We start from the raw sequence: 27237 nt of genomic DNA on the forward strand, positions 1-27237 counted from the left end.
TGTTTTACTGCTTGTTTCAAGCTTTGATCATCTGAAAGGCTTGTATTTTTGTTCTGGGTTACCATTATTACACCATTATGAGATGCCCTTAATCCTCTATTTCTTTAGATCGTCTATTACCTTCTGACTTTTCTTTCTTTTCCTACTTTCCCTCCCTTTTCTTAATTACCAAGTTTTAGTTGATTGTATTATCTTGTGTCCCTTTGTACTGAGACACCTACCTAAATCTCTAAAATTTTATCTATCAGCTTGAAATATTTTCTACATTTAAAGATGCGAAAATCATATGTACGGAAGTCCCTTTCTACCCACCCCCCTACTTTTTCTAATTTACATTAAACTGCGAGCCTTTGTAACATTTACGTTCTTTTCTGTAATGCTAACCTCGGCACGTTTCCAAGGCCTCACACTTAATTCAGTGCCCACGGCTATTCTTTTGCAGTATCTCGCCTACCGAGATCTACTTTCAGCTTGGTCTCTAAACCAAGGGTTCTGAATGAACCAGAACGACGAGCTAGAAGGGACCCTGCCTCCCCTGTCAGCAAGTGCAACGCGGGACCTTTTCTCCTGCTCACCATCTGGGGTCACTGTCACGTTCCACAAACCGAACAGAATTTCGACACCTTGCCCCACAGCGACACCTCTTGGTAGAAGAGGAGGCCGGCGGAGGAGAGCATGTGCTACGATCCTCCAACCGGCAGGGGGCGGTGTGACGGGACCAGTGCGGCGAGGCAGCGCGGCGAGGCGCCCACGGCGCAGGCGCAGGCGCAGGCGCAGGCGCGCTCTCCTGAGGCCCGCGCTCCTTCACCCTGCGCCGCGGACCGCCCCGCGGACTCGGCGGAGGTTGGGATTCGCGGTGGGCTCCTGCGTCTGCGGGTGTCCCCGGGGTGCGGCCGGGCTCCGCTCTGCCGCCGCCGTGGCCCATGGGCAGAGTCGGCCAGGCAGGCCGGGTAAGTCGCTCCGACGGCTCTGGGCGGGCGGCCTGACGGGTAGCGGGGACGCGGGGCCCCGGGACCCGGGGCGGGTGCGCTTTCCCCGGCGGCGCGGGACGCGACGCCGCGGCTTCAGGCCTCGGCGCCAGGGGTCGGGGTATTTTTGGCCGGTCGGCTGGAGCCGCTGGCGGCCCCTCGCTGCCTCCGGGCGGGTCCCTGGCTTCCTGCGCGCCGCGCCCCGGCCCCCGGCTCCTTAGCCCGCCGCCACCTCCACTGGTTCGGGTTCCTCGCCCTCGCCCCTGCCCCTGTCTGTCTAGGTCTCCTCAGGACTGACGGACGCGTCTTCTCTTGGCGGGCCTCGTCCTGACGAAGCTGCCGGGTCCCTGGACCCCCTGACCCGGCCCGCCCCCTGTATGGCCTCGCCCAGGGAGTGGAGGGAGCAGAGCCGCTCCTTTCTCAGGGGAGGCGGGTGGTGGCGTTTCCCGAGGCCCGGCGGCTCCCCTGGACGCGGGAAGGCGGTCGTGGCCCCGTGGTGTTGTGGCCTGTGTTTGAAAGCGGTCCCTTCGGTCCTCAAACGCCTCTTGAGCACCTCTAGTCCCCGGGATGTGCTTCCAGAGGCCGCAGGTCGAACGAGGTTCTGTTCCCGCTCTCGCCTTTGGTCCCTTAAGAAACCAGGGTTGAAAACTCAGGCCCGGGTTGATCTGAGGAACTAGAGTGGGGTCTGGAAAGGCTTCAGGGAGGAGGTGTTTTGTGAAAAGTGCGAAATGGCCTGGGGTCGTGGCTCCGTGGTGGAGCCTTTGCCTGGCCTGTATAAATAGATAAATACAGTAAAGGTCCACGGACAACTAAAATATATTAAAAAAAAAAAAAAAAAAAAAAGAAGTGGAAAAGGCTCCTTGCAGAGGAAATAAGTGCAGACGTATAGCACCGCGGGGCATTCTGGAAACTTCAGGTAAGGCAGCGTGAAGGTTTAAGGTGGCCAGGTCAGATCATGGAGAACCTTTGAGAGGTCGGTAGGGGAGGGCCGTTGAAGGTCGTTCTTAGACATATGGATGGAAAATAGGATTTCCCAGACAAGAGCAAGATTCTGCATATACTCAAGTGGTGGCTGGATGAGGACTGTGTCTTCCTGCAACAGGTGGAGGATGAAACCCAGTTACACGTTTTTACTGGATAAAGATTGCAGGCATTTTGAGTGGAATAACTAGTTTTAGGGAATAGGAAGCAACATATGGGTAACCTAAACCAATAACATTTTATTTTTAGAGTTTAATAAGCAGCAAACTGCATGGTGCATGGTTTAGGACAGAGAATAGGTTGTGAGATAGAAAAAAATAAAACAAGATGTAAAAGAACATGAACAGAGAAGAGCAGCTTTGTGGGGTTCTGTGAAACCAAAGAGCTTTTGTAGAGAATGTTGAGAGAATTGTTGTACACTCCTAAATGTATCTTTATATAAATTGGATTTCTTTTCATTTGACTTATTTTAATTAATTACCTTTCAACTTCTCCCTGCACATGATTTTTTCAGACCTTTTTCCAGCAATAACCCCTCAAACCTTGCACAGCAGTAAATAGAGAAGACTTAAGTTTCAGGTGACTCTAGTAGACACTCAGAGATATGGTATTTTGGTAGTAGCAGAGCATCAAAGTGATAGGAAATACTAAACTGTGACAAGTGTAGCAGAGGAGGTGGTATAGGAAAAGTTTTTGAATTCTTTAAAAAGTTGTAAACCCTATACAAGAGACAGATGCATTATATAATTACATGTTTATTCTTACCAAGACTACTTAGGTGTTCAGAACTCAGACTTGCACTCATTGTTTAAGTGTATGGTGGTGGTAGTTTTCTCTCTCCAATTTCTGTGTACAATTTGTTTTACTACACTTATATCAAATTCCACTTACCATATGCCCTTAGAAGGCAGAGCTGCAGATCCTACTGTTTCATGATAACCTCTTTTAAATAGATGCATTGGCATATTCTATCCATTCTTCGAAACACTTATAAAATGTTTATAGAGTTCTTTCAATATTCCAAGCATGGTGTTGAGCTGGAGATATAAATACGAAGTTAAAGAATCCCTACCTTTTGGGGGTTCATGGTATAGGAAGAGACAGATGTGTAAACCATTAAACAGCAAAACGTGTAAAAGCTGTTGTGTTGTGAATATCCAGTTATGTTCAAGGATAGTTAATTTTATGTGGGGGCAGTAGTCACTAAAGACTTCTAAGATGCACTTGAAACTAATCAAGGATAGTTAATTTTATGTGGGGGTAGTAGTCACTAAAGACTTCTAATATGCACTTGAAGAAATAAGTAGGTGGGATGCTTCTGAGAAGATTTTTTCCCTGTTCTCTTTTCCTGCCAGTTGGACATGTTTTAAAAAATACTTTGCAACTTAAGTAGAATCTTGAAAAGTCACTTTGTTTAATTCTGGTAGGACCATGTTTATTTTTTTCTCCTTTAAAAAAGAGACATATTTGAAAGATGAATTGATCAAAACTTGGTGCTGCCATAAACATGAACTAAATAGATATTTTAAATTATTGTAAAAACCAGCTGCTTGCATTTACTTAAATCATATCTTGGCTTCTTACAGTATATTCAAATGTTAAGAGTCTTCTGCTTTTTAATCCTTAGCACTGGACTTTATGAAATAAATGTGCTATGTCATCTAAGTATTATCACTTTAATAAGATTAAGTTTGGGTCTTGTCAGAGTCTTGTTTATGAACTTACATTTCAGTGGTTACAATGGGGAAAATTAGTGAATAAATTATGGTATGTTAGGTGCTTAAAACAGCTAAAAAGTATACATGCATCTTAAGGAATAGATGGATTCAACCTATGTAAAATTATATAGAAAAGAAAACAAGGTAAATACTGAGAACAGGATTCAAGGAAAAATCACATAAAAAATCATATAGAGAGCTATATCATTGAGGGTGGTTTATTGTCCAGAGGTGTTTCTTTTGAAGAAATAGAGAGGTACATATCTAAAGTAGAATTTAGTTTGGGTTGCAAATTTTTTGTGATAACTTTATGTTTGTGACTTCCCAGACAGCATTACTGTTTATATTTATTTCTCAGAATGTATTTGTTTTCCCTTGCCATTACAAGAATAAAAAGGAACATATGAAACCATGGTTAGTTAGGCTTTGGTTTGGTAACCAAGTGAATAAAGAAGGCTCAAAAGATTAAGTTAGGTTAAAGATGAAGTCATTTTTTGATATAGTTTTTTTAGGGGAAGTACAATGTTAAGTTGGGCATTCAGCATTGTTTTTCTTTGCTCTTGATCTGTTTGGGTTTTTCCAGGTTAAAGTTCAAGGATATATATCTAAATATAAACAATGAGTTTTGAAATATAGGTGAACGGGAAGAAAAGAGCACAAGAGCCCAGAAGCCATTTGGTTCAGTGATCTTCCTTCTGGCCAAAGTAATTGTTGACCAGAAATTTCTAAAGAGATGTTTGGGAGGGCTTTGCAAGTAGGTTGTGCATTTGGCCTTATTACCTCTTCAGCACTGGGTCAGACATTGATCTTGGTCTGGGAATAGATCAGTGAACAGGACAAACTAGATTTTGATTTTCATGAAGTTACAGTTGGGCGGTTTAAAATAGATTTAGAAGTAGATCCTGGGGGGATTCTCTTTAAATCTTTGAGAGCATGGTTGTATTTCAGCAGTAGTTGCCAAGAGATGAGTTCATTACTTTTTTTTGATTTGGCCTCACTGCCTTAAGCCTAAGGTCACAAAGTTGGCCAAACTTTTGACTTTGGCCTTGAAGGCAGTGAACCTGCCCTGTTGGGGATACTGCTGTCTTCTGAACTGGTGAGTAGAGGAGAATCTGTGGGCTTGCCTCCATTTGTAACCCACGTACTCTGCTTTAATAAAGCCCGCTTCTCCACTGCTTCGGAGACTTGTTTAAAAATTAAAGTAGAGACCGATCCCTAGCCACTCACGAGACTGAGGCAGGAGGATTGTGAGTTCAAAGCCAGCCTCAGCAAAAGTGAGGCTCTAAGCAATTCAGTGAGACCTTGTCTCTAAATAAAATACAGAATAGGACTAGGGGTGTGACTCAGTGGTCAAGTACCTCTGAATTTAGTCCCTAGTCCCCCACCACCAAAAATTAAAAGGAGAAAGTTTGAGTAATCTCAGGGTTCACGCATGAATGAAGAAATGAAAGAACCCTGTAAAAAAAGCAATTGTTAGAACATTGACTTCATTTAGGGAGTTACTGTACCTAGACCAGAAAAGCCATTCTGAGCTAGTAAAAGTTCATTTACTTCCTGTTTCCTACCTAATGCATTGTGGAACTAAGGTCAGAGAAGTCATTGGGGTAGCAGACTCTTAGAATATCTATAATGGGAGGGCTTAGAAGAATGCACCAAAAGGAAATGTTTGCCCTGAGTCAAACCTGACAGGTGTGTGTGTGTGGTAGGGGGGGTGTTGACTATTTTTCTTTTTTTCTATGTGATTTTATGTTCCTCTGAGTAACAGCATACAGGCAAATAGGATTTTGTATGATGGTTTCTGTGGGGAAGTGCTTTCAGGGCTCTTGCAGACTGACAGAATTTTGGAATGTACCCATAAATTGGGGACTACTATAAACATTTATTTGCAATTGATATTAATTAAAATTGTTCTATGAGAAAAAGATTGATTTCTTATTTTAAGAAATGGAGCTGGGTATGGTGGTGCATGCCTGTAATCCTAGTGACTCAGGAAGCTAAAGCAGGAGGATCACAAGTTCGAGGCCAGACTGGGCAACTCCGCAAGACCCTGTCTCAAAAACTATAAAGCACTTGGAGATGTACCTTAGTGGTAAAGTACACCTGGGTTCAATCCCCCATACCACCACACACACAAAAATAAAAGAAGAAGGTTTCAGAAAGTTGAGGGTGCTTTAAAGATGGCAGTTGGGATTTGCTAGCAAGGGCTCTGAAGTTAGCTTGATGTGACCTCAGGCATATCAGTCCCCGCCACCTTACTTTTGCATCTGTAAAGTGCTGGTTTTAATGGTACCTATTACTGATACTACATTTAACGTGCCTGTTGTGGGATGTTATTTGACCCTTACCATTTGTTGTTATTACTACGAATGTATTTTGCAAGGATATTGTGTATTGCACATTCACATGTAGATTATTGATTATCTTTGGTTGTGAGGAAGAGTGTTTAAGATAAATGCATCTACTCCTTCAGCAATCATAATGTACAAAATTATAGCATTTGTGAGATAATTTGTCATCTTTTCTAGCAATGTGTTTCAATTTTTTTCTATATTTTGGCAAACTAACTTGATCTTTTTAGTTTCTGGTTTTTGCCATTGAGTTAAATGAAACTTTTAAAATATCGAATATATATTTAATAATGCCGTGAATCTAGAACTTCCATCTTACCTCATTATATTCTGTGGAACTGAAGAATTTTACTCATGAATCGCTTGACTATGTGATCTAATAGATAGAAAAATTAATTCTAGAGGATCTTTTGTAAAATATTGCATGAGCATAGCTTCATGTATTAGGAACCCACCCTTGATGTTATCAGGGGTCTTGGCTACTCTCTTAGAAGGGCCCTGAACCTTTTACCTCTAAAATTCCATGGCACTAAGTTATTATAACATGAAAAGGTTCTAAATCTTTACTGTGTTTTTTGTTTTTTTAATCTCCATATTGCTTCCCTTTCAGCATTAGACTAAAAAGATGTCCCTGTATGATGACCTGGGAGTGGAGACCAGTGACTCAAAAACAGAAGGCTGGTCCAAAAACTTCAAACTTCTGCAGTCTCAGCTTCAGGTGAAGAAAGCAGCTCTCACTCAAGCAAAGGTAAAAACAAGCCCAGAGAGGGAGAGCAGAAGGCTGCAGAGTATGTTCCTCATTAGGGTTAAAATAGTTTGATTTAAAGTGTTCTTTTGCCTTTTTATTGGATAAATAATATGAGATAGTCATGGGACAGAGTTTTAAGATCACTTTGTTTGGGAATAGAACTATTTCCTGGAATAAGAAAGAAAAACAGTACTTTCAACTTTTCTTTTCCCTTTTTTTTTTTAAATTTTTCTTTTTAGTTGTAGATGGACACAATACCTTTATTTTAGTTATTTTTATGTGGTGCTGAGGATTGAACCCAGTGTCTCATGCATGCTAGGTGAGTGCTCTATCACTGAGCTACAACCCCAGCCCTCAACTTTTCAACAGTGATACTTGTTTTCAAATAAGATTCAGTGTATCTGAGATTGAGAATTTTTTTTTTTTTTAATGCTGATTTTATAGCTATGGTCCTGATATTTTGGTACATTCTGGTTCTAGCCTGGGACCTCAGGAGTGTGAATTCTTAAGTAGCATCCTTTTAGTTTGTTTTAGGTGGTTTAGAAAAAATTCTACAGAATAAGCTATTGTGTATGCATCACTGGGGTTCACATGGTTATGAATGCGTCAGGCATATGTAGTCTTGGTGGGAATTGCTTTAGTTCCCATTGTGTATGTGTTGCACATTGGCGATATTCTTGAAATAATTCAACATGTAAAACATTGAGAAAACAGCTGTTGACTGGAATTACAGTGTTATTGTTGAAAATTTTTAGGAATGAAAATGGTATTAATGCTTTGCTTATTGTTTTAAGGGTCCTTATGTTTCAGAGTACACAGCCGTAATACAGACTATATTCCCTTTAGTGGAGCTAACGTTGGTCTTTAAGGGTTGAAAAAATCTTGTTCTTTGTATTTGTGTATAAAACAGATATAAATATTATGCATAAACAGATAACGTAGTATATCTTTAATGTTAAAATTTCATGGAGCAGAGGGGAATTCTGGACTAAAAGCTTTACCCTGAACCAAATCAAATTTCATATCTAGTTTTCAGGAATTACATGGTGAAGAGGAATAAGTTAAACTAGATCCAGATTATGCAACATTTTAAAAGACAGTGTCAGGGGTAAAAAGGAAGGAGAGAGTGGTGATGGTACCAACAGAAAAACTTTGGTCGAATCCTGATTTAAAAAAAATAAAAAAAGGTGTGTGTGTGTGTGTGTGTAAAATACATTTGGGAAACAGCTTGGGAAGTCTGAATATGAATTGGATAGGAAATGATACAGGGGCATTATGTGGTAAAACTATTGTGGTTATGTGGGAGAATTTCCATAATTTGGGGAGTTTAGCAGTTTGTAGTTGTGCTTTTTAATAAATAATTCAAAAAATACAGTTATAGACTAAAGAAAACATGACAAAACTTTAACAGTTGCTGAAGGTATAATAATGTTCGTTGTTTTCTCTTTAAAATTTTTTTTCTATAAGTTCATAGTAAAAGAGGTCGGGGAAGTATTATATATCCTAGTGGGAGGGAAAAATGCACTAATCCCCAACTATCTTTTGCCCATTGTATCAAAATATACCCATTCCTTGTGAAAGAGCCACATAAGTTAAGGTGTAATGTGCTACAGATTTTTCATCCTGTAGTTGAAGGAGCTTTTGTCACGTTTTTCACGTGTAAATATAAATCAGTGTGACTAAGTTTACTGCAAATCTTTCAGAAACTCTGGAGGAAATCTGAAGTTTCCTAAAAGACTGAAGAAAATAGTGTATGAATCCTGGGTGCAGTGGCCCACTACCCAGCTGAGGCAGGAGGATTTCAAGTTCAAGGCCACTCAGCATGACTTGGCTAGACCCTGTCTCAAAATAAAATTGAAAAGAAGAAAGAAGAAGTTTATGATTATAGTAATGATTGAATAAAAAGCCCGTTTCAAGATTATGATTTTCACGCCTCAAAAAGTTTTTACGGAGACCAGAAAAACATGTTGCAAATAGTATGAATTTTATTTTGAAACTTCTTTTCTTGTTTGTGATGCTTTTAGAGCCAAAGGACAAAACAAAGTACAGTCCTTGCCCCAGTCATTGATCTAAAGCGAGGTGGCTCCTCAGATGACCGGCAGATTGTGGACACACCACCACATGTAGCAGCTGGCCTGAAGGTAAGCCCTTGTACACCTACATACAATTTTGTTTTACATGTGTGTCATTCTTGATAGATTGTCTATTCAATAGGCCTTTAAATAGTATTATTTCAACTTAGTTTTTACTCTTGTTTTCTCAATTTAAAAATATTTATTTAAAATAGTTGTAGAACAATTAGAAACTAGAGATGTGCAAAAAAGAAAAGCAACTTTTAAGTCCTACCCTCCAGAAATTAAAAACTTTGTATTTCAGAATATCTATCTGTTGTTATGTCTTCTCTACATTCTCTTCTCTAATTTGCTTTTCTCATCTAATATATTATGACAATTCATCTCCATCAAAAAATATGGGACTGGGCTGGGGAGATAGCTCAGCTGGTAGAGTGCTTGCCTTGCAAGCACAAGGCCCTGAGTTTGATCCCCAGTACTGAAAAAAAAAAAAAAAAAAAAAAAAAAATACAGGACTGTATGATCATTTTAATGACTTCATTGTATTACCTTATATGGATGTACTATAATTTATTCCTTTAGTGTTGGATGAGTTGTTTCTAATTTTGCTATCAACAATGTTGGTGCTTATTGCTTTACTGTGGATTGAAATAAAGAGGTTTAAAGAAAAACTCTTATACTACACCAACCTTTATTATCATCCCAGTGATTTTACAGACGCTTAAAAACAAAGAAACAGACATAGCCAACTCTCTATAAGCTAGGTTAATAAGGATGAGAATGATTTGGAAAAGGACAATTCAAAATCATCATTAAAACTGGACAATATGAGATACAAAGAATTTAATATAAACTGTAGTTAAGTACATCCACAATTTAGGTATATAGTTATCATTCTGCAGATGACATTCACATAATACAGCTGGGAAACAGTACTGTGAACTACATAAAATTGCATGACAAAAAGTAATTAAAAGATTAATAATGGATAATACTGTTGTTGTTGACTATTTCCAAGCAATATACTCCTGCCATGGTCCATGTGTCGTGGTCCCTGGCCCCCTTCCCCCATTAGAAAGGGCCAGTCAGAAAAGACACAGCCCTGGCTACATGTGCTTTCCCTAGTCTCTCTCCTGGTGGGTTTTTTTGTTTTTTTGTTTTTTTTGTTTGTTTGTTTTGGCTTTGCTTGCTTCTTGCTTTCATTCTGAGATAGGCAGCACCTTAATTCTTGATACCTTTTCTGGCCCCATTTGTCCACTGCCATAACCTGCCGCCTGCCAGCATATCATCTGCCTTTTGAATGCAGATCCTTACTGACCGCCGCCTATTATCCACCATTTGCCCACCTCTTGCCTGACCATTGCCTGCCTTTCATCTACCCATTGCCCACTGCCCAGTGTGTACCAGCTGATCATCTGCTGTTAACCTGCAGACCACCTACAGACTGCTTGCAGATTGCCTGCTGCCCACTGTTGCCTGGAAGTCCATTGTCACAGTACCTGCAGGTGAGGTACTGGAAGCCTTCAGGGACACTCTAAGGGTAGAATCTGTACTGCCTCAGCTCCATACTGATAGATGAGAAGACACACAACAGCATAAAAAAAAAAAAAAAAAAAAAACAAAAAAAAAAAAACGAGAAAGAAGTACCTAAAAGAGACCAAGATGTTCCAACAACAGAATCCATAGACAACACAGTAGAAGTGTCAGAGAAGGAGTTTAGAAAATACATAGTTAGATTGATCTTCAAAATGAAGGATGGTATTAGAGAGAAAATATAGGAAGTGAAAGATTACTTCAATAAAGAGGCAGAGATTATAAAAAAAAAGAATCAAGCGAACTCCTCGAAGGAAACAATAAACCAAATTAAAAATTCAATGGAAAGTATCACCAACAGACTAGACCACTTGGAAGATAGAACCTCAGAGAATGAAGACAAAATATATACTCTTAAACTTGACCGCACAGAGAAGATGGAAAGACTATGAACAGAACTTCTAAGAAATATGAGGTAATGTGAAAAAGACCAAATTTAAGATTTATCAGAATAGACAAAGGCATGGAGATACAAACCAAAGAAATGCATAATCTTTTTAATGACATAATATCAGAAAAGTTTCCAAATCTAAAGAATGAAATGGAAGAGTGCAAGAAGCTTACAGGACCCAAATGTACAAAATTACAGAAGATCCACACCAAGTCACATTATAATGAAAATGACTAACATACAGAATAAAGATAGAATTTCAAAGATTGTGAGAGAAAAAAATCTTATTATATATAGGGGAAAACAGTTTGGATCTCATGATTTCTCAACCCCAACCCTCAACTCCAGGAGATCCTAGAATAACCTATCAAACTCTGAAAGAAAAATGGATGCCAACTGAGAATTTTATGTCCAGCAAAATTAAGCTTCAGATTTGAAGATAAGATAAAAAACCTTCCATGATAAACATAAGTTAAAAGAATTCACAACTAAAAGGCTGCACTACAGAACATTCTCAGCAAAATATTCCATGAGGAGGAAATGGGAAAAAAAAAAAAAAAGAAAACCAGCAAAGGGAAAAACTACACTATAGGAAAGGTCAATCAAAGGAGATACTAAGTCATGTTCAAAACAAAACAAAAATAAGCTCAAATCACTGGGCATACAAATCATAATAATAAACCTGAATATTAATGGCTTAAACTCAATCAAAAGACATAGACTGGCAGATTGGATTAAATTTAAAAAAAAATGTTCTGTCTTTCAAGAGACTCACCTCCGAGGAAAAGACACCCACAGACTGAAGGCGAAAGGTTGGGAAAAAACATCACATTCACAAACTGTGTAAATTTCCATCCTCATATCGGACAAAGTAGACTTTAAATCAAAGTTAACCAGAAGGGATAAAGAAAGACACTTTATTCTGCTTAAGAGAATTATATATCTCTTAAGAGACATAACAATCATAAATATTTATGCCCTAAACAATGGAGCATCTATGTACATTAAACAAACCCTTCTCAATTTCAAGAATCAAATAGACCACAACACAATAATACTAGCACACCTCTGTCACCAATAGATAGATCTTCCAAACAAAAACTAAATAAACTATAGAATTAAATGATGTGATCAATGATTTAGACTTAATGGACACATATAGAGTATTTCTTCCATTGTCCAGTGAATACACTTTCTTCTCAGCAGTACACAGATCCTTCTTTAAAATAGACCATACATTATGCCACAAAGGAACTCTGAGCAAATACAAAGAAATAGAAGTACTACTCTGCATTCTATCAGTTCATAATGGAATGAAACTAGAAATCAATGATAAAAGAAAAAATAAAAGCTGCTCCAACACCTGAAGACTAAATAGCATGCTATTGGATGACAAATGGATAAAAAGAATCAAGTAGGAAATAGAAATACTTAGAGGTAAAAGAGAACACTGATACAACATATCAAAATCTCTGGGACCCTATGGAGGCAGTGCTAACAGGAAAGTTCATTGTGTTGAGCTCATACATTAAAAGAATAAAAAGTCAACAAATAAATGACCTAACACTACACATCTCAAAACCATAGGGAAAGAAGCACAGATCAACACCAAAAGCAGCAGAGGACAGAAAATAATTAAAATCAGAGCTGAAATCAATGAATAAGCAAAAGAAACAATTGAAAAAATTGACAAAACAAAAAGTTGGTTCTTTGAAAAAAATAATAAAATTGATGAACCCTAAGCCACACTAACAAAGAGAGAGAAAAAACAAATTACTAAAATTTGTGATGAAAAAGGAAGTATCATGACACACACTATTGAAATACAAAAAATAATTAAACACTATTTTCAAAATTTATATTTCAATAAAATAGAAAAACTTGAAGACATTGACAGATTTGTAGAGATATATGATCTACCCAAACCGATGCAAGAAGACATGCACAATTTAAACAGATCAATTTCAAGCAATGAAATAGAAGACACCATCAAAAACCTACCAACCAGGAAAAGCCCAGGACCAGACGGTTTCTCAGCCAAGTTCTGCAAGACCTTCAAAGAAGAATTAACACCAATACTCCTCAAATTATTTCATGAAAGAGAAAAGGAGGAAACCCTTCCAGACTCATTCTATAAGGCTAGTATTACCCTGTTACCAAAACCAGACAAAGACACATAAAGGAAAGAAAACTTCAGACCAGTATCCCTGATGAACATAGACACAAAAATTCTCAATAAAATTCTGGCAAATTGCATACAAAAACATATTAAAATATAGCACACCATGATCAAGTGGGGTTTATTCCAGGGATGCAAGGTTGGTTCAACATATGTAAATCAATAAATATAACACAGCATATCAGTAGACTTAAAGACAAGAATCATGATTATCTCAGTAGATGCAGAAAAAGCATTTGGCAAAATACAGCACCTCTTCATGTTCAAACACTGGAAAATCTAGGGATAGTAGGAACATACCTCAACATTGGAAAGGCTGTCTGTGCTAAGCCCAAGGCCAACATCATTCTAAATGGAGAAAAATTGAAAACATTCCCTTTAAAAACTGGAACAAAACAGGGGTGCTCTTTCACCACTTCTACTCAAGATCACCCTTGAAACGCTAGCTAGAGCAATCAGATAAAAGAAATTAAAGGGATACCAAAAAGGAAAAGAACTCAAACTATAATTCTATATTTAGAAGATCAAAAAAAATTCACCAGAATACTTCTAGAACTCAAATGAATTCAGCAAAGGAGCAGGATATAAAATCAATACTCGTGAATCAAATGCATTCCTATACATAAGCAACAAATCCACTGCAAGAGAAATTAGGAAAACTGCTCCATTCATAATAGCCTCAAAAAAATATAAAATACCTGATAATCAGTCTAACAAGAGATGAAAGACCTACAGTGAAAACTACAGAATACTAAAGAAAGAAATTGAAGATCTTAAAAGATGTGAAGATCTCCTATGCTCTTGAATAGGCAGAATTAATATTGTCAAAACGACCATACTACCAAAAGTGTTATACAAATTCAATGCAATTCCTAGTAAAATCCCAAAAGGCATTCTTCATAGAAAAAGGAAAAGCAATCAGAATAGCCAAGGCAGTCCTTAACAAGAAGAGTGGAGCAGGAGGCATCATAGTATTAGACCTTAAACAATACCACCGAGCAATAGTAACAAAAATGGCATGGTATTGGCACCAAAATAGACATGTAGACCAATGGTACAGAATACTGTTATCTCATACTAAAAAGTCTAATACATGTCAAAAATATACATTGTAGAAAAGATAACCTCTTTAACAAATGGTGCTGGGAAACCTGGAAATCCATATTTAACAAAATGAAACCAATCCTCTATCTCACCCTGCACAAAAATCAACTCATAGTGCATCAAAGACTTAGGCACTAGAACAGGGACCCTGCACCTAATAGAAGAAAATGTAGGCCCAAATCATCATGTTGGCTTAGGACCAGACTTCCTTAACAAGACTCCTACAGTGCAAGAAGTAAAAATAAGAATAAATGGGAGGGATTCAAACTAAAAAACTTCTTCTCAGCAAAGGAAACAATAACGTGAAGAGAGAGCCTGCAGAATGGAAAAAAAAATCTTTACCACGTGTACCTCAGATAGAGCACTTAATCTCCAGGATATATAAAGAACTCAAAAAACGCCCCCAAAAAACCCTAATCAATAAATGGGCTAAGGAACTGAATAGATACTTCATAGAATAAGAAATACAATTGATCAACAAACATGAAAAAAATGTTCATCTCTTGCAATTAGAGAAATGCAATCAAAACTACTCTAAGATTTCATCTCCTGTCAGAATAGCAATTATCAAGAATACAAGCAATAGTAAGTGTTGGCGAGGATGTGGGGAAAAAAGGTACACTCATACATTGTCAGTGGGACTGCAGATTGGTGCCGTCACAATGGAAAGCAGTATGGAGATGCCTAAGAAAACTTGGAATGGAACCACTATTTGACCCAGCTATCCCACTCCTCAGTTTATACCCAAAAGAGTTAAAACCAGAGTACTACAGTGATACAGCCACATCAGTGTTTATAGCAGCTCAATTCACAGTAGCTAAACTATGAAACCAACCTAAATACCCTTCAACAGATGAATGGATTAATAAAATGTGGCACATATATACAATGGAATATTAGTCAGCCTTAAAGAAGAATGAAACTATGGCATTTGCAGGTAAATGGATGAAACTAGAAAATGTCATGCTAAGTGAAATAAGCCAATCCCAAAAAACCAAAGACTGAATGTTTTCTCTCATAAGTGGATGCTGATCCATAGTAGGGGGTGGGTAGGGAAGAATGAAGGAACTTTGGATTAGGCAGAAGGGAGTGAGGGGAGGGGTGGGGAGGTAAATGAGACAATTACCCTACATACATGCATTCTTTGTCAAGGTTCTACAGCCATCGAGCTAGGTGTGTGGCATTCTTAGGCATTTTTTTCTCATCTGTGTAATGTTATTTGGGGGGGTCTGAGTCTCTTTTGTGTCATTCTTTGACCTTAATTCTTTGAGTTAACTTGAGATATGAAGATGATATTTACTTTGATGTTTTTACCTTCCTCAGGATCCTGTACCCAGTGGGTTTTCTGCAGGGGAAGTTCTGATTCCCTTAGCTGATGAATATGATCCTATGTTTCCCAATGATTACGAGAAAGTAGTGAAGCGCCAAAGAGAGGAACGACAGAGGCAGCGGGAGCTGGAAAGACAGAAAGAAATAGAAGAAAGGGAAAAGTAAGATTTCACTTGGATTTGGATATTTTGCTGTTGAATTAAGAACCATGATAGCAAACTCCAGCAATTCCTTTGGTGGTGGTGGAGGGGTACAGTGCTGGGCTGTGAACCCCCAGGGCCTTGAGCTGAGCACTCTACCACTGAGCTACATCTCCATCCCAGCCCTTCCAGCAGTTCTTCCTAGGTTCTGAAAATCTAATGTGTAAATTTTGGATAACTTACAAAAACAGATGCCTGATTTTGAAGGATTTTTTGTCACTGTATTATACTACTAAAATTATAACTCTTTAAAATACTTAAATATTATTCTTAACTTTCTAGTTTTGAACCATGTGTAATTTTTCCCCTGTACTGGGGATCATACCCAGGACTTTGTGCGTGGGAAGCAAACAGTCTACCACTAACCTATATTCCCAGCCCCACAGATGGAACTTTTTTACACTTATATGTCTTTTATTTATGTTTTTGAAAAGTAGGGGTAATGAATTTATTTGTACTTTTTAATTTTTTTAATATTCAAATTATTAATATATTAAATACTAATGTTTTGTTTCCCATTTATTGAATCATGAACATATGCATATCCTAGAGAATTGAAATTAATTAAGCTGTTACTATATTCATATACTTTAAAATCAAAACTTAAATGTCAAGAAAACTTTCTTGCAAGTTATGTACCTATTTTTTCTTTGTTTTTTTTGGTTTGTTTTTGTTTTGTTTTTGGTATCAGTGATGCCTAGCTCTTGAGCAACATCCCCAGCCCTTTTTATTTTTTATTTTGAGACAGGGTCTCAGTAAGTTGCTTAGAGACTCACTTAAAAAGTTGCTGAGGCTGGCCTTGAACTTACAATCCTCCTGCCTCTGCTACGCCAGCTGCTGGGGTTACAGATGTGTGCCTCGGCACTCATTAGGTTTTATTCACTTTATCTTTTGAATTTTTCTCACTTTTCATATTTTCGCTACTTTAATCTTAAGCAGTTGTTGTCCAGCCCACCTCACAAATTAATAATTTATTGTGAAAGAGATTTCAGATATTTTTTGGCCAAGAGGAAGTCAAGGTGACATTCCAGCTTCATATCTCAAAATTGATTTCATCCATGATAAGTATTGGCTTCCTTTGTTATCACAGGAGGCGTAAAGACAGACATGAAGCTAGTGGGTTTTCAAGGCGACCAGATCCAGATTCTGATGAGGATGAAGATTATGAGCGAGAGAGGAGGAAAAGAAGTAAGGCATGAACGTAAATGATGTTTTAAACATGGAACAGTCCCTCTGTTTGCACACTTAAAATGGTGAATGTTCATTTGACATTGTTTTGGGTAATTTTTTCTTTGGAATCCCAGCAGTTGACATTTACATAACAGTTTCAGCTTATATTGTTTTCTCATATATTATCTTTTGAGCTTCACAAATTTTCTAACATTTACTTATTACTTTAAAATAGCATAAAATCTATTCCTGCATTTTTCTGCAGTGCAGTGATTTTTTTTTTTTTTTTTTTTGCCTCTTTTTGCCTCTTTTCTAAAGTCCAGCTGCACTTCTTGTCAGCACTGGATCAAGACATCCATCCACAGAGTCTGTTAGTAACAAAGCAACGGATTTGAGGAAAACACTTGGTTTTTTGCATTGTTGTTTTCTTTTACTTGTCACCAGGGTGGGGCAAGAATTAGCACTTGATGCTTTGTAAGGCTCCTTCCATCACTACAATTTTGTGAGCAGAATTGTAGTTGTTTTTAAGATTTTTTTTAAAAAATATTTTTAGTTGTAGATGGACACAATACATTTATTTATTTAGTGCTGAGAATTGAACCCAGTGCCTCAGGCATGCTAGGTGAGCACTCTAGCACTGAGCCACAACCCCAGTCCAAGATATATTCTTAACAACTATTAGCAGTATATAGTGGGATTGAGATAGTGGAGTGCTTCTTATTTTAACTTCATGGTGTTTTGATTGCTGAGGTTTCCTTGATTTAGTTGACTAGTTGGGTTGACAGATTTAAATTTAAAGGAGGAATTAAAAATCTTCTGTTTGTATACTAGATAGGAACACTGTTCTAAATACTTTTATAATCTCCTTTAACTCTCACAACTTGCCATCTCTTTTACCTCTCCCCATTTTAAGGGTGAGACCTGAGGCACAGAGACAGGTCCACATTTTGTCTTTTCCAAGATCTTTCTTTGCCTGAAACCCCTGTTTTAATATGGTACCTTTAACACAAAACCTGTGAGTAATGTCATGAAACTTGTCATATTGCTACATATGTAATTCAGTTTTATGAGGAGCAGTTTAGCTGAGCATGGTCTTCCCAAGTGTGCAGAAAAGGCTGTTTCAGGCTGTATTTTAAATTTTAAAAATAACCTGTTGAGTTAAACAAGTTTATGGTTTAAACTCAAATCTTTTTTTAAGTGCAAATTGTGAATTAAATGCATTTATGGAATACTTATTGTATGCTAAGCCTTAGTAGCCACTTTAATTTTTTTTTAAACAAGGAGTAATGTTAACATCTATTGAATGCATCTGTGTGTTACACATTTTATATCCATTATCTTAGTTAATTAACAACTGTTTTTTATTAACATGTTTTATAGGTTGAATATTTGCAGATATTGTTTTTTCCAGCCTAAAAGTTGATTGTTCTTTCTTGGAAAGAGATGTGCTTTCTATATTAAGGATATTTTTAAAATTTATTAAACAGCAAAAATTATAGTTTCTAAGGAAAGATTTTGTATTTGACTGGCCTTGTAGCTAACATTAGGGAAGTAGCAGCATTATATTCATGATGTACACAATAGTCCCACCTTACCACCCTTTCATTTCCTTAGTTCATTTTCTTAGTTGTTGTCAACTAAGATCTGAAAATTACTGTATAGTACAATAAGACATTCTGAGAGAGAGATCATACCACATAACTTTCATTAGAATACATTGAATGTCTTGGAACATACCCCTGCAGACAATGGGGAATTACTGTACTGCCATAACAGTTGATGTTTATATTTTAACCTGATAGCAAATTTTCAGTAATCACTGAGTTTTTTATACTGAAGTTAAAGTAACTAGCACTAATTTGCTTGCCAGAGTCCATCGGTAATCACTTTAGGTCCTAATGACAAGATTGAAAAGAAATATAAGGAGGTTTTTTTCAGGTTCATATTTCTCCTTAAATAATTGTTGTCATTTAGCCCTGTTAAGTTATTACGCATCTCTATTGCCCTTAGAGTAATTTCTATTGTGAAACATTTTATGGTCATGCAGAATACTTTTGTAGCCAATTTTAATTTACATTTTTAAAAATTATTTCATTAATGGTTAAGCTATAATACATTATGTATGGTTTATCCCTAATGAAAAATTTCTTATAATCTCCATTCACGTTCTTCTGATTGGCAAGTGGAAACAGTCTCTTATTTTTTGGTTCTTTGTATCCACATTTTCCATCCAGGAAAAACAAGCAGGAATAGTGACAGTATCTATCAGGTTTTTCAGGAACCAGGATCCACACTTCGAAATAGATGCTCAGATGCAGTGGTTTACACTCTGGCAAAAGGAGCACGTTGTGTGTTTTGAAATGGCTTTGGCATCACAGGTTGCTGGGCTTACTGTGTTTCTGCTGATTCACTCTAATCATTTTCCCATCTGTTATCTGAAACAAATACCTGTTTCCAAGGGTTATGAAACCTAGATGAGCTCATGTATATGCTAGTCATGTATATGTATCTTGTTACACGCTTGAGTGATAAGTTATGTTACTTTGAGTGTTATTACTCCATTTAAGTAACTACTGTTTCTCGAGATGTGCCGTTTTGCCTAAAAATTCACTTGATAATTATGTTCTGGGACTCTTGAATGCCTTTTATGGAAAAAACAAAACAATTTTGTCTGTCTGGGTGTTGCCATTTTTCTGCATTTTTGTGGGGGTGGGGAGGTACTAGGGATTGAAATCAGGGCACTTGACCACTGAGCCACATCCCCAGCCCTCTTTTTGTATTTTATTAGAGAGGGGGTCTCACTGAGTTGCTTAGCATCTCACTTTTGCTGAGGCTGGCTTTGAACTCGTGGTCCTCCTGCCTCAGCCTCCTGAGCCACTGGGACTACAGGTGTGCTCCACTGCACCCAGTGGTTTTCTGCATTTTTAATCTTACCATTAGATATTTAATCTAAAGGTAGATATTAGAACGAGGGATGAAGTAGCCCTTTTCTGCTTCTGGGAGTATAGTATGGGTGGATAATATGACACTTAAATTGTCTCAGTTCTTGGGAGTCTGGCATCTGAAATGTTTTCCCTCCCTTAATCACTATATTTATGTTTTTGCAGGTATGGGAGGAGCTGCCATCGCGCCACCCACTTCTCTTGTAGAGAAAGACAAAGAGCGTATGTAGATCCTTTTCTTCTCTGCCCCAATACAAATTTTAACCCAGCTGTGGGAAATCTTAAGCTTAAATCCCTCAGTTTCCTGAGTTGAGAGCAGAACAGCCTGAACAGCACTCTCCTACCTCTGACCCTTGGAGGCTGCAGTGGTTTGGGGCTACTGCTCCCTTATATCCCTGGTTCTTGAGCCTTTTTAATACCAGGCTCTGGGACTTAAATTTTTTAGATAGAATTCATTTTTCCCCCACTGCTAAGATTCATGTTTGTTAGGTTCCTTTTTAGTTAAAGTATATTCATGACCTTCCACAAGGGGGCAGTGCCTTCCTTGGTTAATTTTTTCCCATTGTTTCAGAACAGGTGTATGTCCATTTAAATACTTCGCCAAAATATGCCCACCTACCCCTTCTTCTCCCACTGGGCTATCCAGAATTTGGAGGTTGGTAGTTGGCTTTAAAATATCATGTCGATCATTTCCCCTTGCTCTGGGTTGGGCCATACCTAAGCTATCATAAGAAAATGTAATTATCTATGGTGTTATTTATTATCTGTTATACAACTAAAATATCATTAAATATTTATTATGTGAAAATAACTGACATACAGTAAAACCCAGTTGAAAACAATTTCTGGGAATGAGGCCAGGCATCTGGGTAGTTTTAAAGCTTCCTGTCAATTCAAATGTGCAACTAGGTTTGAAAACCACTGCTCCAGTATATGGACCCTGACCTCAAAGATCTTTATGATCTGTGAGACTAATGAGATAATAAGTTGGAGTCTTAAGACAGGTACACAGATACCATGGGAATCAAATGAACATAAAGGAAATATAGAGACTATAAAATTGGGTTTTTTTTTTTTTTTTCTTGTGATAAAAAATGTAGGCTAATCAGTTCAAAATAATTAACTGATACATTAAGTACAGTTTCACATAGTTTGGGTAGTATTTTTGTGAACCTACTTTATTTTTCCCCAACAGTACCCCGAGATTTTCCTTATGAAGAGGACTCAAGACCTCGATCACAGTCTTCCAAAGCTGCTATTCCTCCTCCAGTATATGAGGAACAGGATAGACCGAGATCTCCAACTGGGCCTAGCAACTCTTTCCTTGCTAACATGGGGTATTGGTTTAAGTGTTCTTATTTAAGAAAGTGTAAAAATGGTTTGAGAAACTGTAAAATGTTGCTCTTTCATTAGATGCAGCTCATTTAAAAGTGAAGACTTTCTAGTTTATAGGAGACTCTTAGTGTGTTCAGTCACATAGTGCTTTGCTCAAGGATTAGTGTTCAAGTTATGTAAAGTACATTCCAAGATGGTACAGTTCTGTCCAAAACAGCTGTCTAATGCAAGTTTTGACTGATTTAGATGTTAAACATTATCTAGATAGGAACAGTTTATGGTAATTTCTTACACTCATTTTTATAAGACACCCCCCCCCCCCAAAAAAAAGGTAAGCTTATGTGAGTTAGAGCTTTCTTCAGTTATCTATAAAGGGTGAGTGTCTAACATCTTTTTCCTGATAAAATAGGTCATTTGTGGTAAGGTCATGGTTCTGTACTTTTGATTTAAAACCTTGGTCAAGGATGTAGATATAACTCAGTGGTATGACGCTTGCCTGGAATGCATGAGGTCCTGGATTTGGCAGGGTGGGGGGGCGGACAAAAATTGGACATTTGTTTGCCAGGGTCTAAAAATCAATTTAAAGTTGACATTCAGGTGAGATTTATGAGGGTTTGTTTTTTGGTTTTTTTGTTTGTTTGTTTTTTAACCCTTCTGGACTTGGCATTTCAGATAAGAGAATGTTTTATATTGTTTACTCGGTCTGATACAGTGAAGGAGCTATCTAGTGGAAGCAGTGTCACTAAGGTCTTTGTCCTGTGTTGTTTGACAGGCTGCTCCCTGTAGTGGAAATGCTGCTAGTGAGATAGTCAAGTAGGATAATCACAGTGAGCTACAGTATCTGTTTGCATCGGCTTTGGTTCTCTAAACCTTCAGGGAGGTGACTGCAGAGCTGAAGTAGATGGCTGGCATTTGTGCACATTAAGAACCTTTTGAGTTCCCGAGTTTCTTTGTGTCCCATGTCCTAGACCTATGTGGTCACTACTAGCCATAAGTGGCTATCAAATTAATCTGAAAAAAAAAAAAAAGGAAAAAAAAAACCTTAAATTTTAGTTCTTCAGTCATACTAGTCTTATTTCAAGTGCTCAGTAACCACATGTGGTTAGTGGTGACTGTATTTGACAGTGTACATGCAGACTGCTGTAAGTGTAATTGGACAGTGCTGGCCTATGATAAAAAACATACCTTTTCCTTAATTTCTGTTTAAACAGGAATTAGATATTTAACTTGTGCTTAAGAAACATGTAGTGTGGCCAGGAGCAATGGATGTACCTCTATAACCCCAGCAACTTGGGAAGCTGAGGCAGAAGGATTGCAAGTTCAAGGCCAGCCTGGGCAATTCAATGAGACTGTCTCAAAATAACAACAAACACTTGGGATGTAACTCAGTAGTAGAGCATCCATGGGTTCAATTGCAATACCAGAGAGAAAGAGAGTGAGTGAGTGAGAGCGAGAGAGAGAGAGAAAGAAGAAAAGAAGGAAGATACATACATACATAAGTACATTGATGGATGCAGCGTGGACTGGGCACAATGGTGCATGGGCACCCACTTACTTGGGAGTCTAAGGCAGGAAATTCCAAGTTCCAGGCCAACCTAGGCACCTTAGTGAGACCCCATCTCAGAAATAAAAAGGACTATGGGTATAGCTCAGTGGTAGAGTGCCCCCCCGCCATGTGTGAAGCCTTGGGTCCATTCCCCACTACTGCCCCCAAAAAAGGTGGGAAAGGTTGCAGTATAGCATAGTTCACCCATTTTCAGTTGTCCCCCCTCACCCCCCACCCCCGCCAAAATAGCTTGTTCAAAAGACAGTCTAAAAAGAATTAAATACATGAAAAGGGAGGTATAGTTCTAGTAGAAGCAGGGTTTTGTGATTCAAGCCTAAGCAGCAATATTTGCTGGGAAGTGCCTTTGAACATCAGGCACCTCATGGTGGAAGGTGAAAGCTATTATGCTATTCAGCCCTTTTTGTTTTTTATTTTGAGACAGGGTCTTGCTAAGTTGCTAAGGCTGGTTTCAAACCCCAGTTCTATGCCTCAGTGTCCCAAGCCAGTGGGATTATAGACATGCACCACCATACCCTACCATAGAAATAATTTCTGAATGTACCATTTGCTTTATTTCTAGTTAGTCTTAAGCTGGTCCTAATCTTGACCTTGGTTACTTTGTTTCTCATAAGTACAGTAGATGATTGTGTAAGGGTTCTTTCATTTATAAAAGTCTTTCATTGGAAATATTACTACGTTATCTAGAAAAGTACAGTCGTCTTCATTATCTGAAACTTCATGCTAGTATTTTTACAGACCACTGTTTTAAGTAAGTCTGGTTATAAGCTATGTCGCAGTACAGATCTGGCAACACGTGAGAAGTCTAGTGTTTTCTAACAGGGGTACTAGAGAAGCTAGCATTTCCCTCAGCGCTAACCACATGATATCCTGGATTTCTGTTATATGCTTTTTATATTTCTTTCATCTGAACATCTCCACAGCTTCCATCTAAAGACCCTCTGTTAATTATGTGTGACCTCATTAGGACTCTTTTGGAATTTACACTCTCTCTCTCCAGGAGACTATTGTGGTGTCCAACTTGTGCTATAGTTGATGATATCTACTGCAAGGATCCTTTTCCATTCTCCCCCTCCTAGTGGCACAGTAGCACATAAGATCATGCAGAAGTATGGCTTCCGGGAAGGCCAGGGTCTGGGGAAGCACGAGCAGGGGCTGAGCACCGCATTGTCGGTGGAGAAGACCAGCAAGCGGGGCGGCAAGATCATTGTGGGTGATGCCACGGAGAAGGGTGAGTCTCAGGGTAAGTTCACAGAGAAGCGTCGACCTTCATCCCAGAGGGAGAGGCCAGCCCTCCCTTCTGGCAAAATACGGTAATTTCTGATTATGTTGCACTTCTACTTCTGTTCTGTGAAGCCAAGAATCATCTTTATTTTTCAGGATAGGAGTAGAGAAAGTAAGTTCATACTTTGACTAGACTAAGAATCTTTTTAACTTGATAAAAAATTTATTTTCATAGCATATAGATCAGAGCCATGTCCATTCTATCAGTGGTTATATCTGCTCTATTTCCATCACCTTCAGTTGCTCTTCTCTATTTTTTCCTACCTTTTCATTTTTGATGTAGTTTCTCATTTTCTTAGAGATTGCTTGCTCTATAAGATCTTATGTTACTTGGTAGTCTGTTCTAATTGGTGTTTTATTTTCATTTGTTTTTTTATAATCAGTTCTATTCTGGGAATGTATAGAAATGAGACAAACATGGCATTTTAAGTAGAAAAATAGAGTTGATTTGGAGTTAACTTAGCTGAATTCCCTTATCTACAATAGGAAAAAACTCTCTGGTAGCCCTATTGCATAGCTTATGTAGGAAGCAACCAGTCAGTCTAAATGTTAGTACCAAAAGCCAACAATTATCCTAATATATGGTAATATCTGAAATCAGTGAGTGAGTGGCTACTTAACTGCTTATTATCCTAGGCTAGTGAACTTGGACTTTTAACTTCAAGAATAAAACTTACCAGTAAGGGTCCTAATCCATATGCTCTGTCAGCTCTTTTAGAAGTAAAATGAATACAAAATTGCAGGTAATGGTAGAAGCTAGAAACTTCCAGAAAATATTGTGAAAACATACCAAAGCAAAGCAGATGTTTTGTAGCAGAGACTGATTGCATAGATGCTTGTATGATTCAAGGACACAAATGATGGAGATTGCTGTTGTAATTAGGCATTATAATAGTTCTGTAACATGTCTAATGATGTTTTGATACAGATGCATCCAAGAAGTCAGATTCAAATCCATTAACTGAAATACTTAAGTGTCCTACTAAAGTGGTTCTGCTGAGGGTAAGAAGCAAAAGAAAGGAACCCCTGTTTGTCTACTTGATTTTCGTGTCACCCCATCCTACTCTATGCTTTTTACTCCCACCAATGTCATGAAAGTTAAAACTGAAAATGATACTTTTGCGAATAGTGCCTTTGGATAAATTCCATATAAGACTGAATTTTAGATTCTTTTCTTAGCAAAGAAGTTTCTTAGCTAAATACAGTGTTTGAGATTTCAGTGACTAATATATTTGAAATTGCTAGAACTTCAACTTTGTTCATACATTTTGGTGCTTGCATATATGCTTTTTTGTAACTTTTCAAAGCTTAATGTATGTTTAAAAGAATACCAGTTTTTGGGTACTTAGGGACAGAATTTTTATCGTGTCATTTGGGATTAAGAATAGTTGACACTGAAAGATAGTTTTATTTATGAAATGTTACATATTTGTAAATTATACTTGATACTTGAATTTTTTTGTTTATAGAATATGGTTGGTGCAGGAGAAGTAGATGAAGACTTGGAAGTTGAAACCAAGGAAGAATGTGAAAAATATGGCAAAGTTGGAAAATGTGTGATATTTGAAGTAAGAGGGTTTTTTGTTGTTTATGAGTTGAAATGAGTAGATTCTAAAACATTTTCTACATATGGTTTCATATGAAACAGTATTAAACATAAAAGCAAGGATGATTTCAATTTTTATTTTAATGATTGTTGAGAGTCAGTACAGTGATTAAAGACCTTGATTAATTGTGCTCAGTAGTTTACTTGGACATGTCTTTTCATTTCATTTATTTGGCAATTATTTATTTACTGACTGTGTTGAGAGCATTTAGGATATAGGAAACATGTTCTGTGCTCTCAGATTTGTTCATTTGAAGAAACAATCACATGTAAAGAATTCAGTTGATGGACATGATAATGTTGACTGTAAAAGTAAAGGAGTTGAGAAAAGGATTAGGTCAGAAAAATAGAGAAGGTTTTGTGAAGAATATCAGGTAGCTGAGCTTTGAAATGACAGGTAAGATGCATTTTGTTGGGGTGAGAGAGGAAAAGGTATTGAGATTGGGGTAATAAGACACTGAGGAGGACTATCAAAATGGGCATGTGAGGGATTAATAGGAGATGTGCTTATGTAAATGGGGTGGAGTTATATTATAGAGGACTTAGAAAGCTAGACAAAACTAGTCAAAATATAAGTCTATTGTGAAAACAGAATATCAAATCTTTTTTAGATTTCTTTTCCCGTTTCTGTTTCTGTTTCTTTTTCATAGTGCAGCTGTTGACTGCAAAGTTACTTGTTTGCATGTCGACTGGCATAGGACCTCCAGGAAGGCAAAAACTGCCTTGCTTAGCTGTGTGTTCCCAGCACCCAACACAGTGCCTGCCTTGCAGCATTCATTCAGTACATCTTCAGTAATAAAAAAAAATACTTTTTTACTTGATAATTGACTACTACTTACATATATTATGATAAAAGTATTTACTCCAGCACAAGTAATATCTCAAGTGATGACTTTACTCATTTTACTTCCATTTCTTTTCCAGATTCCTGGTGCCCCTGATGATGAAGCAGTACGAATATTTTTAGAATTTGAGAGAGTTGAATCAGCAATTAAAGGTAAACTGTACAGCTAAATATTGAAAAATTTTAAAAAGTTGAATTTGTGACCCTAATCATTATAATTGAAGTTATTATTTATTTTAAAGTCATTTAAAGTTAATAATGCAATGTTTTATAGGATACCTGTATTAACTGATTGTCTTTTTGTTTGCCTTTTAGCTGTTGTTGATCTGAATGGGAGGTATTTTGGTGGAAGGGTGGTAAAAGCATGTTTCTACAATTTGGATAAATTCAGGGTCTTGGATTTGGCGGAACAAGTTTGATTTTAAGAACTAAAGTCATCTCTGGTGATCCTTAAATGATCTACAGACTGAGCAAAGACAGAAAAAGGCAATGGCCTCTGGGACTGTTGAATACTGAGACTCTTGGAAGGACTTCTAAGATATATGTTGATTGATTTCTTTTTTATTTTGTGATTTTTTTAATATAGTATAAAAAGCCTTTTAAAAATTCTGTGTGCTTCTCTGGTTGTTTTTTTATTGCTAATTTCTGGGTTGATTCTATTTTTGGTTGGGATTTCATGGTAATTCTCAAGTGCTTCAGTGATACTGGGACTTGGGGTTTGTATTAAATTATCCCTTTTCTCTTTTCCCCAACCTCTTTCTCTCTCTCTCTTTCTCTTTTAATAAAGCCTTCAAATTATTAAACTGTTGCTTCATAAATTCTATTATGAAGTATCATCCTGGCAACCTGCCAAAGGTAAAA

At 37.6% G+C, this 27237-nt stretch overlaps 1 protein-coding gene across 3 annotated transcripts; it reads left to right on the plus strand.

Moving 5' to 3' along the window:
* The first annotated feature begins 768 nt into the window (after positions 1-768).
* Positions 769-26985, plus strand: RBM17 (RNA binding motif protein 17). Of its 3 annotated transcripts, XM_079107044.1 has the most exons (13): positions 769-950; positions 5610-5756; positions 6626-6763; positions 8788-8904; positions 15426-15592; positions 16722-16819; positions 19909-19965; positions 20939-21080; positions 23722-23885; positions 24855-24928; positions 25396-25494; positions 26457-26529; positions 26692-26985. In XM_079107044.1, the coding sequence occupies exons 3-13, from the start codon at positions 6641-6643 to the stop codon at positions 26793-26795; spliced, it is 1218 nt and encodes a 405-aa protein (XP_078963170.1). In that variant the 5' UTR covers positions 769-950; positions 5610-5756; positions 6626-6640; the 3' UTR covers positions 26796-26985. The 3 variants fall into 3 exon arrangements, with proteins under 3 accessions (XP_078963170.1, XP_078963169.1, XP_078963171.1); XM_079107043.1 differs by lacking the exon at positions 5610-5756; XM_079107045.1 differs by lacking the exons at positions 769-950; positions 5610-5756 and adding an exon at positions 1014-1884.
* Positions 26986-27237: the final 252 nt, after the last annotated feature.

Source organism: Sciurus vulgaris, assembly GCF_902686455.1.
Source record: "Sciurus vulgaris genome assembly, chromosome: 12".
Lineage (NCBI taxonomy): Eukaryota > Metazoa > Chordata > Mammalia > Rodentia > Sciuridae > Sciurus > Sciurus vulgaris.

Coding starts and splice junctions, on each gene's coding strand:
- RBM17 (XM_079107044.1), top strand. CDS start 6,641: ATGTCCCTGTATGATGACCTGGGAGTGGAGACCAGTGACTCAAAAACA. Junction 16,820..19,908: donor GCGAGAGAGGAGGAAAAGAA/GTAAGGCATGAA, acceptor ATGTTTTTGCAG/GTATGGGAGGAGCTGCCATC. Junction 26,530..26,691: donor AGTTGAATCAGCAATTAAAG/GTAAACTGTACA, acceptor TTTGCCTTTTAG/CTGTTGTTGATCTGAATGGG.